Source organism: Musca vetustissima, unplaced genomic scaffold, assembly GCF_032173495.1.
Source record: "Musca vetustissima isolate MV318-11 ecotype Yass unplaced genomic scaffold, APGP_CSIRO_Mvet_v1 utg4831, whole genome shotgun sequence".
Lineage (NCBI taxonomy): Eukaryota > Metazoa > Arthropoda > Insecta > Diptera > Muscidae > Musca > Musca vetustissima.
This window is the reverse complement of record NW_026876944.1, coordinates 31105-49059: the sequence shown is the minus strand read 5'-3', so window position 1 is coordinate 49059 and position 17955 is coordinate 31105. Positions and strand designations below refer to the sequence as shown.

Below are 17955 nucleotides of genomic sequence, written 5' to 3'. Positions count from 1 at the left end.
TCAGTCCGATTATAAATAAGCTCGAATATGTGGATTCACATCAGCTCGTTTATAAATGCTCTCTTCAGCTCACCTATAAATACTTCCTTCTTCAGCTCTTCTATAAAGTCTCCTAAAACACATGGCACAGCTTGTCTACAAAGACACACATCAGTTGTTCTTCACCTCGTCTATCGAGAATCCCAACAGCTAAGCACCGATCAGTTTGCCTATAACGGCTCAATTTAACCAGTCTAAGGTTGAGTCCCTCCAGTTCGCCTATTAAGACTCCCTTTAGCATATGTCTCTAGGTGTTCTACATAAATGATCCCTTCAGTTTTTCTTACAATATTCCTCCTCATTTCGTTGCGCTGTTTCTTGTTAGGTCCGGTTTTTTCTGATACATATTTTTTATTTGTTCAATATTTTAATCCGTTTTCTTTAATATTAACCCTTGACCGTTTTTATAAGAAATATTAACTCAATGTCTATGTATCCACTCAATACCGACGAAGATGGTTATAAGGAATTCTTCTAAAATTTAATAGCTATTTTTATTAAAAAAAAAATAATAATATGTTGTTCCCTATAACCTTCTTCGCCGCTATCCTTACCTCAATATCTATTGTACAAAAATATACTTCCGTATAAAAAAAACAAACGTTCTCTTTTGTATTATCGTTTTCTTCCTATCCTTGTTGTTGCATATATTTTATTAATTGTCACCGTTGTTGTTGATTTTTTATTGCAAAAAATTAAAAAAAAATAATTCAAAGCAAAAAATATAAAAAAATATCTGTTTGCAAGATTGTAGTAAAAAAACAAAACATTTTTAATTTTTACAGCACCGCCGTCTTAGTTATAGCCGTCACGCTGTAGATGACAGAGATCTATCGACACAGGTGAGTTAAATGTGTGGACACAATGTCAGCACCCACCCTCCATGGAAACTTCATTCATAACGAATACATCACTACTAGTTGGCTTACGGGGCATTGAGAAAAGCAAAAAAATATTTCGATAAAAAAAAAAATCATCGAAAAAAATTCAAACCGGCTTTGAGGCTTCAAATTGCATTTTTTTAAATAACTAAATCCAGTGCAAATTTTGTTGATCCCATAAACTGGAGATAAACTCGTGCCCCACCTTGGATCATTATTTTTAAATCCTCACAATTGCATCATTCATTTGAGGGTTAATTAGTGGCGAATTGGATTTCAAAAATCTAATTTTTATTAGAAATCCAATTTGCCATAAATATAACCAGGTATATCACACATCTATATACAAAGGAGCACGAACACAAAGGACACTGTATTACACCTACAACCTTTTGGTCATGACCCCCCCCAAACTGATATTGGTTTTATGTGGCGAAATTACTTCCCCCATCCCATATATTGTGGACAGTTGGAATTCCCGTAGCTAAGTATTAGATGTGATGTAGATGTGGCCTCAAAATTTATAACTCCAACAACACCCATACCAATTTAATTCCAATTTTCCATTTGATAACAAAAACTAATCCATTATTCTCTCTTCCATTTGCAGGTTAACTATAAAATGCAAATGAACTTCCGACGCATGTTCAATGATCGTAAACATCACAAGCGCAGTAAACGCGGTGCTAATAAGGTCAGCAATTTTTGTCATTCCTTTCAAATTTCAAAATAATCTAAACATATTTTTGTTTCTACTCCCCAGGATGGCGTCAAACAAAATCATGTATCATTCCACGATTTCCAACAAAATGGAACAACGAAACAATTCTCGCACGGTACGAGTAAGAATGAAACAAATTTACGCAAAAAACTAATCAGAAAACATTCTCACAATTCACTTAACAAATATCGTAGATTAGAAATAGGTAAATGGCTTTTAAAAAAATTTAAAAACAAAAACAAACAAATTCATTAAAATCATATTTTTCCAAAGAAATTAAAAAAAAATCTTAAAAATTTTACAAACCAAAAATACCTATTTTTAAGAAAAACAATTTAATTGGCTTCACTTCTAATTGTCAATTTTGTAACACAAAAATTGCTAGAAGTTAGAATGCTAAACAAATGGTTGATCAAATGATCAACCTTCAAGAATTGTTATAGTAGTTAGGAATTTTTCTTTAGTTTTGAATATTTTTTTTGTTAATTATTATTTGTCCATCCTTCTTAATTTATTTTGTTAATTATTATTATTTGTTTGTAAATTAGTTTAAGAAAAAATATGTATGTAACAAATATAGTAACTTTTGTATTATGTACCCCGTCCCTGAACTTATCTTTCCCTATAAAACAAACAATCCCCTTCCTCAATGTGCAAATGTGCAGTCAGCTGTTATAGCTCCTGACTAGACTCTGCCCATTTTTTACTATAAATACCACTTATGACCATACATAAAGACCTTAAGAGCTCAGTATGTTCCTAAAGACTCCATGTTTTCATATCGTAATTTAAAACAGCCGACAGTCTATAACGTCTCTCAGGTCATTTTATAATTCCGCCTTAAGGAGCACGCATTCTTGTTAGCTTCAGCTCAACTAGAACTCGATATTCAGAGGTCACCATGGGAGTCTACATAGCTTCCAGACCTAGCTTCTTTGCCTAGCAGTTCATTTATAATCACCCCATTCTTCAGCTCGTCTGTAGTTTTTTTTATAAAAATTTACCTTTGCTCAATATACTCTATAAAAACTCCCTTCCTCTAGACAAATTCCAGTCTGCTTGTTTATAAAAACTCCATTGAATTCGCCTAAATATACTCCTTTCGCCTATTCACTTCTTTCCGATTGTCTACAAAATATCCTTTTAATAATCAATATAAACCCAATGTCTTTAATCACTCCATACCATATCTATATTCAGAAACACTGATACCCAATACTGGACCTTTTTTAATTCCTTCAATACTTCTTCAAGAAGGTAAAACGTAATTTGTCGTGTTCATCTATACAGACTCTATGTTATAAATACTAATCTTATGGCCAAATACTTTTAGAGCTCGGTATGTGTATAAAGTCATGTTTTCACCTTGTCTGAGCCTATAATGACTCTTCGTTCAATTTTTGTATAAAAAGTCTTATACATATACCTCCTGAGGAGTACTCATCTTTAGTTGTCGTTCAGCTTTTCAGCTCAACTAGAGCTATGATGGCCTGGGTATCTTAATAGCTCAAACCATAGAGGTGTCCATAGACCATATGATGGCCTGGGTATTTTAATAGGTTCCAAACTAGAAAATATGGTATATTTAAACTCATTATCTCCCTTATAAGTGTCCCTTTATAAACCTCGTCTGTAAGTTTTCTATTAAAATAAAACTTCTTTCTTCAACATGCACTTCAGTCAGCTCGTATATAAAAACTCGCCACAGAGATCGCCTACAAATACTCCCGTCAGCACTTCACTAGATCCCACATTCTATAAAAACATATTTAATCAAGTCTATAGAGACTACCACCAATTCGCCTGTTGAATCTCCCTTTAGGTAGTCCGTAGGGACTTTCTGCTCGCGACTCGTTCGTGCTGTTCTATAAATACTCCCACAGGATCGTCTATAGATATTACATTCACCTCAGATAGTTCAGCTTGTCTATAAATCCCTCTCTTCCGTTTGTCTATAAAGACTCCCTTAAGCTCGCCTATAAAGACTCTCTTTTGTTCGTCTATAAAGACGCCTTCATTTCTTCTATAAAGACTCCCTTCAGCTCTTCTTCAAAGACTCCCTTCACCTCGCTTATAAAGTCTCCCTTCAGCTCCTCTAAAAATACTCCCTTCAGCTTTTAAAAAAAAAAAAACCTATTCTTCTATAAAGGCGCCCTTCAGCTCGTATATAAAGACCCACTTCAGCTCCTCTAAAAATATTCCCTTCAGCTTTAAAAAAAAAAAAATATTCTTCTATAAAGACTCCCTTTTTAAAGGATCCCTCCAGTTAATATATGAACCCTCCCCAATTTAATACGACTTTAAAAATTTGTCTTTAAAAATACATGCCTATGGCTCAAATAGTCCTCAATGAAATATTCGCAAAAATCTCCACCTATAGCCCTTTAATCCGTTTCAGATAGTCCTCCATTAAATAGATATTTTTTAATCTGCGCATACGGTTCAGAGAGTCTTTAATCTTCGTCTATAAATCTAATAGACCTTATAAAATATTACAAAAAGGCTCCTTAAAAAAAGTTTAAAAATCTACGCCTATCATAGACCCTAAATATTATTTAGAAATCCAATCTTTTGGTGTAGACCGTTCAAAAATATTCTTAAGAAATCCATGCCTAACATAGAACTTGTAGAAATAGCCACGCCTATCTCAGTCCTATAAAAATATACTCTAAGCAATCCACGCCTACCTCGGACCTCCAAAAATATACTCTAAGAAATCCACGCCTACCTCAGACCTCCAAAATATAGTCTAAGAAATCCACGCCTACCTCAGACTTTCAAAAATATACCCTAAGAAATCCACGCCTACCTCGGACCATCAAAAATATACTCTAAGAAATCCACGCCTACCTCAGACGCTCACAAACATTTTTTAAGAAATCTACGCCTATCTCAGACTTTTAAAAATATACTCTAAGAAATCCACGCCTACCTCAGACCCTCACAAATATTTTTTAAGAAATCCACTCATATCTCTAACTTTCCAAAATATACTGTAAGAAATCCACGCCTACCTCAGACGCTCACAAACATTTTTTAAGAAATCTCCGCCTATCTCAGACTTTTAAAAATATACTCTAAGAAATCCACGCCTACCTCAGACCCTCACAAATATTTTTTAAGATATCCACGCCTATCTCTGACCCTCAAATTTTTTATCCATTTTTTTAATAAATCCACGGCTTTGGCACGCCCTCTAAAATATTCTTTAAAGAGTCCAGGGCTTTGGTAGACCCTCAAAAATATTCTTTAAAAAATTCGGGCCTTTGGTAGTCCATAAAAACATTCTTTAAAAAATTGACGCCTCATATTGGACCTAAAGTATTATTATTCTTTAAACAAATCCACGCCTTTGGTGGAACCTGAAAAAAAAATTTAAAAATTTCACGCCTTTCCTAGACCCTGAAAATATCCTTTAAAAATCTCTTGCCGTTTCTAGACCCTGAAAAATATCTTTTTAAAATCTCAAGCCTTCCTAGACCAAATGTACGCCTTTATTAGACCCTAAAACATATTCTTTAAAAACCTAAAACACATTCTAAAAAAAAATATTGGCAACTGAAAAATATTCTTAAAAAACCACGCCTTGTTAGACTCTGAAAAATATTCTTTAAAAACTCCAAGCCCTTAGCAGATTCTGAAAAACCTATTCTTTATAAATCAACGCCTTTGGTAGACCCTGAAGGAATATTTTTTATTGAAAAAATTATTCTAGACACATTCTAGTCCTTGAAAAAATATTCTTTTAAAATCCACGCGTTTATGGTCCCTGAAAAAATATGCTTTAAAAAATATACATGTAATTTTTTTAAGCATATTTTTTTTTTTGCTCTTGAATAATATTTTGAATTTTTTTTGATCCACTTTGCAGCTTACCATATTTGTTACATATATTTTTCGTGGTCTTTTTTTTCAAATATTTAGTTTTCTTTCCAATTTACCTATTTTTGATTTATAATTTCCCATTTCTGTTATCATTTCTTTCATTTCATTAATTCCTTCACATTACCATACATCGAAATCAATATTATTTTTTTTTTAATTATTAAAATATATATTTATTGGATTTAAAAAAATAGAAGTAGTTACATCAAACCGCCATTAATCATACATTTCATTATCTCTTTTTTATTCTCTCTCTATTTCTTCCTTTAAACAACACTCAAACGACAACAAAAATATACATTCTGCACTAATCCGCTAAATTGGGACATCGCTCGAAAAATTATTAAAAACGTGTAAAAAAAAAAACATTCATCAACACTAACATTTGATCTGATCCTCCTGCCCCGCCTGATTACACACTCCATTAACATCATGTCATGTGGTATCAAAATTGTTATTTATCGCTTTTTCATTTCATTTAATTTTTTCAAATTTTAATATATTTATAAATTAAATTCTATAAAGATAATTATATTAATGAAGTTCTTAATGAATCAGCAGAGGAAAATCCCAACAATAAACTAACCGAAGTTACGGTGGTCAATGAAAATGATGACTGGGAGGATGGTCTAACATTTACGGCGAAATCATCACGTAAGTATTATGTGTCTAGTGTGTGTGTGCGTATTTCGAAAATTTTATTTTTTATTCACCAAATGTTTTTTTTTTTAATTTTTACAATTAAGTTTTGTTGTTAATTTAAATTATATTTTTTGGTTATGTTCAAAGTTCAGTTTGTTTTGTTTTTATTTTTAATTTTCTGTTATCCCCGTTCTCTCCCTGTGTTATTGTCCTTAAACAACTGCGTTCTTCCCACCCTGGTGTTACATTTAACAAAGTTAATAGCAATTGTTTTTTCCAAAACTTTCCAAATTTTACTTTTTATTTACGTTCTATCTCTGTCTCTTTTACTCTTTCTCTTTATATTGATGTCTAATATTTTCTTTAATAAAACGAAAATTTTTAATATCCTTAAAAAAATAAATATCCTCACACCCTCCTCTCGTTGAGCTTAACAATCAAATTAAAACATATAAAAAACCCTTTGTTTTGTTGTTTTCTCTACCTAAAGACGGTATGAGTTGAAACCCCCCTTTAACCACCCCCTATCAAACTCTTCATTTTGTTTGTAATTGTCCCCATTATAATTGTTATATATTTAATTGTATTTGTTTTTTTTCTATATATAAAAATATTTTTTATTTATTTAAATTTGAAATATAAAACAGGGTGACCTAAAAAGATGATTTAAAATGTTATATTTTAATTTTAGGTCACCCTGCATTATCAATTTATATTTTTATTTAAAAAAAACAAAAATGCCATAGTTTTATAATTTTGTTATTAGGTTTTATATTTGTGTTTAGATATTGAAAGGAAAATAATTAGTATTCAAGCTGAGCACAGTGGGAGGAAATAGTAAGAATTCTGTAAATATATAAGACTAGGATAGTCCGCGAAAACATAATTTTTACAATCGAATTGGATAGCCTCCCAAGAAAAAAACATTTTAACAAATCTATTGCTTTGGTAGACCCTGAAAAATATTCTTTAAAAAATCTATGGCTTTGGTAGACCCTGAAAGATATTCTTTAAAAAATCTATGGCTTTGATAGACCCTGAAAAATATTCTTTAAAAAATCCACCCCTTTGGTAGACCCTGAAAAATATTATTTAAAAATTCCACGCCTGTGATAGCTGGCCTTGAAAAAATATTCTTTAAGAAATCCACGCCTTTTCTTTAAAAAATCCACCCCATTGGTAGACCCTAATAAATATTATTTAAAAAATCCACGCCTTTTCTTTAAAAAATCCACCCCTTTGGTAGACCCTAATAAATATTATTTAAAAAATCCACGCCTTTTCTTTAAAAAATCCACGCCTTTGATAGACCCTGAAAAAATATTCTTTTAAAAATCCACGCCTTTGATAGACCCTGAAAAAATATTCTTTTAAAAATCCACGCCTTTGATAGACCCTGAAAAAATATTCTTTTAAAAATCCACGCCTTTGATAGACCCTGAAAAAATATTCTTTTAAAAATCCACGCCTTTGATAGACCCTGAAAAAATATTCTTTTAAAAATCCACGCCTTTGATAGACCCTGAAAAAATATTCTTTTAAAAATCCACGCCTTTGGTAGGCCTTGAAAAAATATTCTTAAAAAAATCCAAGCCTTTGGTAGACCCTGAAAAATATTCTTTAAAAAATCTATGGCTTTGGTAGACACTGAAAAATATTCTTAAAAAAATCTATGGCTTTGGTAGACCCTGAAAAATATTCTTTAAAAAATCTATGGCTTTGGTAGACACTGAAAAATATTCTTAAAAAATCCACGCCTTTGGTAGACCCTGAAAAATATTATTTTAAAAATCCACGCCAGTGATAGCTGGCCTTGAAAAAATATTCCTTAAAAGATCCACACCTTTGGTAGAACCTGACAAAATATTCTTTAAAAACTACACGCCTTTTGTAGACCCTGAAAATCCACACCTGAAAAATATTCTTTAAAAGTTCCACACCTTTGGTAGAACCTGACAAAATATTCTTTAAAAGATCCACACTTTTAATAGAGCCTGAAAAAAATTCTTTAAGAAACTTACTTACTTAGCAGGCGCGTCGGTCTTTTGCGCAGTTTTTCCAATTTGAAAGACCATTTTCGGCAATGTTGACTTCGTCTTGATCTTTCCATCATATTCGTGGCTTTCCCCTTCTGCGTGAACCATCAGCTGCTTCGCTTTTATATGCCTTATGGTCGGGGACATCTTCATCCATTCTCACCTAGCCAACGTAGTCGCTGCAGCTCAATATGTCTAACAATGTCGATATATGAGAATAGCTGGTGGAACTCATGGTTCATTCGACGGCGATATTCACCGTCAACACCGATCGGCCTATAGATCTTTCGGAGGATTTTTCTCTCAAACACCCCAAGAGATGAGGCAGCTCTTCTTCTTGCGTAAGTACCCATGATTCAGATCCATATAACAGCATGGGTAGTATCAGCGTCTTGTAGAGTGTGAGTTTGGTCTGGCGGGAGGTGGACTGCTTACTTAGACCATAGTAGCATCTGTTCGTCATCACAATCCTTCTCCGAATTTCAAAACTGATGTCATTCGTTTTATTTATGGCGGTACCAAGGTATATAAAATTTTTAAATACCTCGAAGCTGTAGTTCTCAAGTTCCACAGTTGGTCCAAGTCTAGTAAACGTCTTGCGCGTTGATACCATCAGCTTGGTCTTCTCGCCGTTTACTGCGAAGCCTACTTTGGCAGACTCCTTCTTAATTTGTTCAAAGGTGGCTGTTACCGCTCGCAATGTTCGACCCATTATATCGATGTCATCGGCATAGGCGAGTAGAATGTGTTGTTTGGTGTACATAGTGCCATTTCTGTTCACTTTTGCCTCTCGTATGACCTTTTCCAGCAGGATGTTAAAAAGGTCACACGACAAACTATCACCTTGTCTGAATCCTCGTTTGGTATTAAAGGGCACCGAGAGGTCCTTTCCGAATTTAACTGCTGATATTGTGCCACTTAAAGTTATCCTGCATAGTCGAATTAATTTTGCAGGAATGCCAAACGCAGGCATGGCTTTATACCCCTCTAAACGTATAGGGCTTTCGAATGCGACTTTATAGACGACGAATAGGTAGAATGTGACGATGTGTTTTTCGTGGGTCTTTTTCCAAGATATTGCGCAGAGTGAAAATCTGGTCAATGGTGGATTTGCCAGGTCTGAATAGTTCTCTACAGGAAGATGTACCTGCACAAAAACCTTCGGTTTTCTGTTTTACTCGTTGGTAAAATTTCCGGACTTCATTCTGACTCCTATACATTTCGATTTGCTCACGCTCACGTTTTTCTCGTTCTTTCTGCTGAAAATACATTTCTCCTTTTCTCCCGATAATTCTCCATCGCACTACGTGTTGCTACTGTCTGCAGGTTTGCTCTATACGCTGCGTTTTTCAAATCAGTAGCATTACAACACTCCTGATCGTACCACGCCTAAAAATATTCCTTATAACATCGCCGCCTTTGGTAGACCCTAAAAAAATATTTTTTAAAATTACGCTTGAAAAATATTCTTTATGAAAACGTCGCCTTTAGTAGACTCTCTCAAAAATATTCTTTATAAAAACGTCGTCTACAAAAGGCGAAAAATATTCTTTAAAAAATCCACACCTTTTGTAGATTCTAAAAAAATATCCTTTCAAAAATCCACGCTTTTGGTAGGCCCTGAAAAAAATATTCTTTAAAAAAACCATACTTTTTGTAGATTCTGAAAAAATATCCTTTCAAAAATCCACGCTTATAAAATTATAAAATCTACGTCTTTGTTAGACCCTGAGAAATATTCTTTTAAAAAATCCACGCCTTTGGTAGACCCTGAAAAAATTATTTTTGAAATCAACGCTTTTGGAAGACCTTATAACATAATTTTAAAAATAATTTAAGAGATCAATGCTTAGATCGGTCCTCAAAAAAAAAAAAAAAAAAAATTAAAATATACACGCCTTGTATTGGTCCTTAAAAATTATATTTAAAAATGTACGCCTTTGATATTCTTTGAGATTTTTTTTTAAACCACGCCTTTAATAATCCTCTGAAAATGTATATTTTATCTCTAGACCACAGTGTCGTATGATTTTTATTAATAATATGGACAAGGTGTCGTATATGAACGACAGTACTTATACACCACAGAGGATTCACATGATTAGAAATGTCACAACGTGAAGAGTCTTTGATTTTATTTTACTTTCACTTTTGGGAAGTCCTTTAAAAATATAGTTTGAATTGTTCCGAACCTGTGCTCAGTTTCTAGGCATATATTTAAATAGCAGCTCCTTATTATTTATGGTGTAAAATCTTTGACCAGACGACGCTAGAAATCTCATTATCATTTCTATCCTCTATCTCTTTCTATTATTATTTTTTCTTTGGTTACACAAAAATATGTTAACACAAATTTATATTTGTAATAACTTAAAAACAACTATTTCTTGTTTTTCTTTCGTTTGTTTGTATTCTTCTACTTAAAAAAAAAAACAAAATATTAAAAAAAAAACTGTAAAAAATACTCTTGCGCCTTGCTAAACCTGTGCCATAAAACAAATCGTTATAATATTTACATATAAATGTCTATTATATACTACGATGACATATCAACCAACAACTACAATAAAATATTGTAAAAAAACTGACTGGATATACAACACCTCTACTCTACACAAAAAAAAAAAAAAAAAAAAAATGACACATATATACACAACTATACCAACATCATCTCAACACTCCACACCAATTTATCACAAACTCGAAATCGAAAACTCGAAATCAAAACACGAAACGAACAAACTGCCACCTACGACAGCGGATTCTGATCGTGCCAATAATAATTCCCTAATTGCTCACATACAAAATTTACCCGGTTTTGATGCTTCCAAAGCTCGCATTGTCCAACACTATGCCACACCGTCGTCATCGTCAGCGGCACGTGAGCCATCACACAGTCCCAGTGAGAGTCCTGAAAAATTACTTTCACCAGATCCGCCGATTGGTCCAACAGCGGCCGAATTAATATTACCCTGGCGCAGGGATCGTTCCTATCAGAGCATTGGTAATTGATGATGCCCGCTGGCAAAATAAAAATTCTCCTCATCCCCACGAACGAAATGAACAAATGTATCGCTGCTCTACTATCTCTCATTAATATTAATTACTCTCTTGAATATTTGTTTTGCGTAGACGACCATGAGTTCATTGATACATTTAACGAAAAAAAGAAGTCATTTTATATATAAAAAAATTAATATTTAATTTTTAATAACTAAATATTTTAATTGGCAATTTTTTTAAAAGTAATGTTTATTCTTGATTTTATAAAGATCATTTTTTTATAACTTTATTTGTAGAGATGTTCGTTCTATCAGTTTTATAACGCACTGGTTTCAATTACAAACGAATTTCTGCTTTCCATGTATATATTTTTTCAATTTGAATATATTTATTTTTTAATAATGGTTGGCATTTCAAAAAATGTTGAAAATAATAGTTAAACTTTCCTTTTCTAAATAATTCTTGAAAACTATTTTTTCTCTGTGGACCACAGTGTCGTATGATTATTTTTAATAATATGGACAAGGTGTCGTATACGAACCACAGTACTTATACAACACAGAGAATTCACATGATTAGAACAATATTTTTTTAAAAAAGAAATCTTTCTAATTTTTCAAAAAAAAAAAATATTTCAACGCCTTTGAAACTTTTTTAATAACTCCACGTCTTGTATTGGTCCTTCAGAGAGTCCCTGAAAAATATTATTTTTAATAAATCCACGGCTTATATTGGTCCTTGAGATAGTCCCTAAAAAATTTTTTTTTTTTTTTTTGTAAAAAAAATCCACGCCTTGTATTGGTCCTTGAGATAGTCCCTGAAAAAAAAGAATATATATATATATATATTTAAATAAATCCACGCCTTGGATAGTCCCTGAAAAATATATTTGAATAAATCCACGCCTTGGATAGTCCCTGAAAAATATATTTGAATAATAACTAAATATTTTAATTGGCAATTTTTTTAAAAGTAATGTTTATTCTTGATTTTATAAAGATCAATTTTTTATAACTTTATTTGTAGAGATGTTCGTTCTATCAGTTTTATAACGCACTGGTTTCAATTACAAACGAATTTCTGCTTTCCATGTATATATTTTTTCAATTTGAATATATTTATTTTTTAATAATGGTTGGCATTTCAAAAAATGTTGAAAATAATAGTTAAACTTTCCTTTTCTAAATAATTCTTGAAAACTATTTTTTCTCTGTGGACCACAGTGTCGTATGATTATTATTAATAATATGGACAAGGTGTCGTATACGAACCACAGTACTTATACACCACAGAGGATTCACATGATTAGAACAATATTTTTTTAAAAAAGAAATCTTTCTAATTTTTCAAAAACAAAAAAAAAAAAATATTTCAACGCCTTTGAAACTTTTTTAATAACTCCACGTCTTGTATTGGTCCTTCAGAGAGTCCCTGAAAAATATTATTTTTAATAAATCCACGGCTTGTATTGGTCCTTGAGATAGTCCCTAAAAAATATTTTTTTTTGTAAAAAAAAATCCACGCCTTGTATTGGTCCTTGAGATAGTCCCTGAAAAAAAGAATATATATATTTAAATAAATCCACGCCTTGGATAGTCCCTGAAAAATATATTTGAATAAATCCACGCCTTGGATAGTCCCTGAAAAATATATTTGAATAAATCCACGCCTTGGATAGTCCCTGAAAAATATATTTGAATAAATCCACGCCTTGGATAGTCCCTGAAAAATATATTTGAATAAATCCACGCCTTGGATAGTCCCTGAAAAATATATTTGAAAAATATATTTGGATAGTCCCTGAAAAATATATTTGAATAAATCCACGCCTTGGATAGTCCCTGAAAAATATATTTGAATAAATCCACGCCTTGGATAGTCCCTGAAAAATATATTTGAATAAATCCACGCCTTGGATAGTCCCTGAAAAATATATTTGAATAAATCCACGCCTTGGATAGTCCCTGAAAAATATATTTGAATAAATCCACGCCTTGGATAGTCCCTGAAAAATATATTTGAATAAATCCACGCCTTGGATAGTCCCTGAAAAATATATTTGAATAAATCCACGCCTTGGATAGTCCCTGAAAAATATATTTGAATAAATCCACGCCTTGGATAGTCCCTGAAAAATATATTTGAATAAATCCACGCCTTGGATAGTCCCTGAAAAATATATTTGAAAAATATATTTAAAAAATGGATAGTCCCTGAAAAATATATTTGAATAAATCCACGCCTTGGATAGTCCCTGAAAAATATATTTGAATAAATCCACGCCTTGGATAGTCCCTGAAAAATATATTTGAATAAATCCACGCCTTGGATAGTCCCTGAAAAATATATTTGAATAAATCCACGCCTTGGATAGTCCCTGAAAAATATATTTGAATAAATCCACGCCTTGGTCCCTGAAAAATATATTTAAAAAATCCACGAGTCCCTGAAAAATATATTTGAAAAATCCACGCCTTGGATAGTCCCTGAAAAATATATTTTAAAAAATACGCCTTGGATAGTCCCTGAAAAATATATTTGAATAAATCCACGCCTTGGATAGTCCCTGAAAAATATATTTAAAAAATCCACGCCTGAAAAATGATAGTCCCTGAAAAATATATGTTTAAAAAATCCACGCCTGATGATAGTCCCTGAAAAATATATTTAAAAAATCCACGCCTGATGATAGTCCCTGAAAAATATACTTTAAAAAATCCACGCCTGATGATAGTCCCTGAAAAATATTGTTTAAAAAATCCACGCCTGATGATAGTCCCTGAAAAATATTGTTTAAAAAATCCACGCCTGATGATAGTCCCTGAAAAATATTGTTTAAAAAATCCACGCCTGATGATAGTCCCTGAAAAATATTGTTTAAAAAATCCACGCCTGATGATAGTCCCTGAAAAATATTGTTTAAAAAATCCACGCCTGATGATAGTCCCTGAAAAATATTGTTTAAAAAATCCACGCCTGATGATAGTCCCTGAAAAATATTATATTTAAAAAATCCACGCCTGATGATAGTCCCTGAAAAATATTGTTTAAAAAATCCACGCCTGATGAAAAAAAAATCCACGCCTGATGATAGTCCCTGAAAAATATTGTTTAAAAAATCCACGCCTGATGATAGTCCCTGAAAAATATTGTTTAAAAAATCCACGCCTGATGATAGTCCCTGAAAAATATTGTTTAAAAAATCCACGCCTGATGATAGTCCCTGAAAAATATTGTTTAAAAAATCCACGCCTGATGATAGTCCCTGAAAAATATTGTTTAAAAAATCCACGCCTGATGATAGTCCCTGAAAAATATTGTTTAAAAAATCCACGCCTGATGATAGTCCCTGAAAAATATTGTTTAAAAAATCCACGCCCCTGAAAAATATTGTTTAAAAAATCCACGCCTGATGATAGTCCCTGAAAAATATTGTTTAAAAAATCCACGCCTGATGATAGTCCCTGAAAAATATTGTTTAAAAAATCCACGCCTGATGATAGTCCCTGAAAAATATTGTTTAAAAAATCCACGCCTGATGATAGTCCCTGAAAAATATTGTTTAAAAAATCCACGCCTGATGATAGTCCCTGAAAAATATTGTTTAAAAAATCCACGCCTGATGATAGTCCCTGAAAAATATTGTTTAAAAAATCCACGCCTGATGATAGTCCCTGAAAAATATTGTTTAAAAAATCCACGCCTGATGATAGTCCCTGAAAAATATTGTTTAAAAAATCCACGCCTGATGATAGTCCCTGAAAAATATTGTTTAAAAAATCCACGCCTGATGATAGTCCCTGAAAAATATTGTTTAAAAAATCCACGCCTGATGATAGTCCCTGAAAAATATTGTTTAAAAAATCCACGCCTGATGATAGTCCCTGAAAAATATTGTTTAAAAAATCCACGCCTGATGATAGTCCCTGAAAAATATTGTTTAAAAAATCCACGCCTGATGATAGTCCCTGAAAAATATTGTTTAAAAAATCCACGCCTGATGATAGTCCCTGAAAAATATTGTTTAAAAAATCCACGCCTGATGATAGTCCCTGAAAAATATATTTAAAAAAGCCACGCCTGATGATAGTCCCTGAAAAATATTGTTTAAAAAATCCACGCCTGATGATAGTCCCTGAAAAATATTGTTTAAAAAATCCACGCCTGATGATAGTCCCTGAAAAATATTGTTTAAAAAATCCACGTTTCTAGATGATAGTTGTGAAAAATATTGTTTAAAAAATCCACGCCTGATGATAGTCCCTGAAAAATATTGTTTAAAAAATCCACGCCTGATGATAGTCCCTGAAAAATATTGTTTAAAAAATCCACGCCTGATGATAGTCCCTGAAAAATATTGTTTAAAAAATCCACGCCTGATGATAGTCCCTGAAAAATATTGTTTAAAAAATCCACGCCTGATGATAGTCCCTGAAATATATTGTTTAAAAAATCCACGCCTGATGATAGTCCCTGAAAAATATTGTTTAAAAAATCCACGCCTGATGATAGTCCCTGAAAAATATTTTTTAAAAAATCCACGCCTGATGATAGTCCCTGAAAAATATATTTTTAAAAAATCCACGCCTGATGATAGTCCCTGAAAAATATATTTTAAAAAATCCACGCCTGATGATAGTCCCTGAAAAATATATTTGAATAAATCCACGCCTTGGATAGTCCCTGAAAAATATAGTTGAAGAAATCCAAGCCATGGATAGTCCCTGAAAAATATATTTAAAAAATCCACGCCTTGGATAGTCCCTGAAAAATTTGTTTAATAAATCCACGCCTAGGATAGTCCCTGAAAAATATTTGTTTAATAAATCCACGCCTAGGATAGTCCCTGAAAAATATTTGTTTAATAAATCCACGCCTAGGATAGTCCCTGAAAAATATTTGTTTAATAAATCCACGCCTAGGATAGTCCCTGAAAAATATATTTGAATAAATCCACGCCTTGGATAGTCCCTGAAAAATATATTTGAATAAATCCACGCCTTGGATAGTCCCTGAAAAATATATTTGAAAAATCCACGCCTTGGATAGTCCCTGAAAAATATATTTGAAAAAATCCACGCCTTGGATAGTCCCTGAAAAATATATTTGAATAAATCCACGCCTTGGATAGTCCCTGAAAAATATATTTGAATAAATCCACGCCTTGGATAGTCCCTGAAAAATATATTTGAAAAATCCACGCCTTATATTTGGCCTTGGATAGTCCCTGAAAAATATATTTGAATAAATCCACGCCTTGGATAGTCCCTGAAAAATATATTTGAATATATAGTCCCTGAAAAATATATTTGAATAAATCCACGCCTTGGATAGTCCCTGAAAATATATTTGAATAAATCCACGCCTTGGATAGTCCCTGAAAAATATATTTGAATAAATCCACGCCTTGGATAGTCCCTGAAAAATATATTTGAAATATATTTGGATAGTCCCTGAAAAATATATTTGAATAAATCCACGCCTTGGATAGTCCCTGAAAAATATATTTGAATAAATCCACGCCTTGGATAGTCCCTGAAAAATATATTTGAATAAATCCACGCCTTGGATAGTCCCTGAAAAATATATTTGAATAAATCCACGCCTTGGATAGTCCCTGAAAAATATATTTGAATAAATCCACGCCTTGGATAGTCCCTGAAAAATATATTTGAAAAATATATTTGGATAGTCCCTGAAAAATATATTTGAATAAATCCACGCCTTGGATAGTCCCTGAAAAATATATTTGAATAAATCCACGCCTTGGATAGTCCCTGAAAAATATATTTGAATAAATCCACGCCTTGGATAGTCCCTGAAAAATATATTTGAATAAATCCACGCCTTGGATAGTCCCTGAAAAATATATTTGAAAAATATATTTGGATAGTCCCTGAAAAATATATTTGAAAAATATATTTGGATAGTCCCTGAAAAATATATTTGAATAAATCCACGCCTTGGATAGTCCCTGAAAAATATATTTGAATAAATCCACGCCTTGGATAGTCCCTGAAAAATATATTTGAATAAATCCACGCCTTGGATAGTCCCTGAAAAACATATTTGAATAAATCCACGCCTTGGATAGTCCCTGAAAAATATATTTGAATAAATCCACGCCTTGGATAGTCCCTGAAAAATATATTTGAATAAATCCACGCCTTGGATAGTCCCTGAAAAATATATTTGAATAAATCCACGCCTGGGACAGTCCCCAAAAAATGTTTTTTTAATAAATCCACGCTTGGGTAATGAAAAATATTTTTTAATAAATCCACGCCTGGGACAGTCCCCAAAAATGTTTTTTTTAATAAATCCACGCCTGGGACAGTCCCCAAAAATGTTTTTTTTAATAAATCCACGCCTTGGATAGTCCCTGAAAAATATTTTTTAATAAATCGACGCCTGGGACAGTCCCCAAAAAATGTTTTTTTTTAATAAATCCACGCCTTGGATAGTCCCTGAAAAATATTTTTTAATAAATCGAAAAAAATAATAAATAATAAAAAAAAATATTTTTAAAAAATCCACGTCTTAGAATATATTTTTAAATAATCTGTGCCTTCAGAAGTCCATTTAAAAATTTAGTTTTTATTTGTAGACCACTGTGTCGTATGATTACTATTAATATGGACAAGGTGTCGTATACTAACCTACAATACTTATACGCCATAGAGGATTCTCATATTTGGAAATGCCAATCGATTATTTATTTTGTTTTAATTTTAATGTTGTTTTTGCT

The 17955-nt window shown here is 32.3% G+C and overlaps 1 protein-coding gene across 1 annotated transcript in view; it reads left to right on the top strand.

Annotated features, from left to right (window-relative positions):
* LOC133321474 (sodium/hydrogen exchanger 3-like) overlaps positions 1-17955 on the top strand; it is a 115368-nt gene that overhangs the window by 69757 nt on the left and 27656 nt on the right. The window contains exons 13-16 of the mRNA XM_061530565.1: positions 825-881; positions 1531-1614; positions 1684-1846; positions 6052-6180. Of these exons, the coding sequence (XP_061386549.1) occupies positions 825-881; positions 1531-1614; positions 1684-1846; positions 6052-6180 (433 nt within the window). The remainder of the gene's footprint in view (positions 1-824; positions 882-1530; positions 1615-1683; positions 1847-6051; positions 6181-17955) is intronic.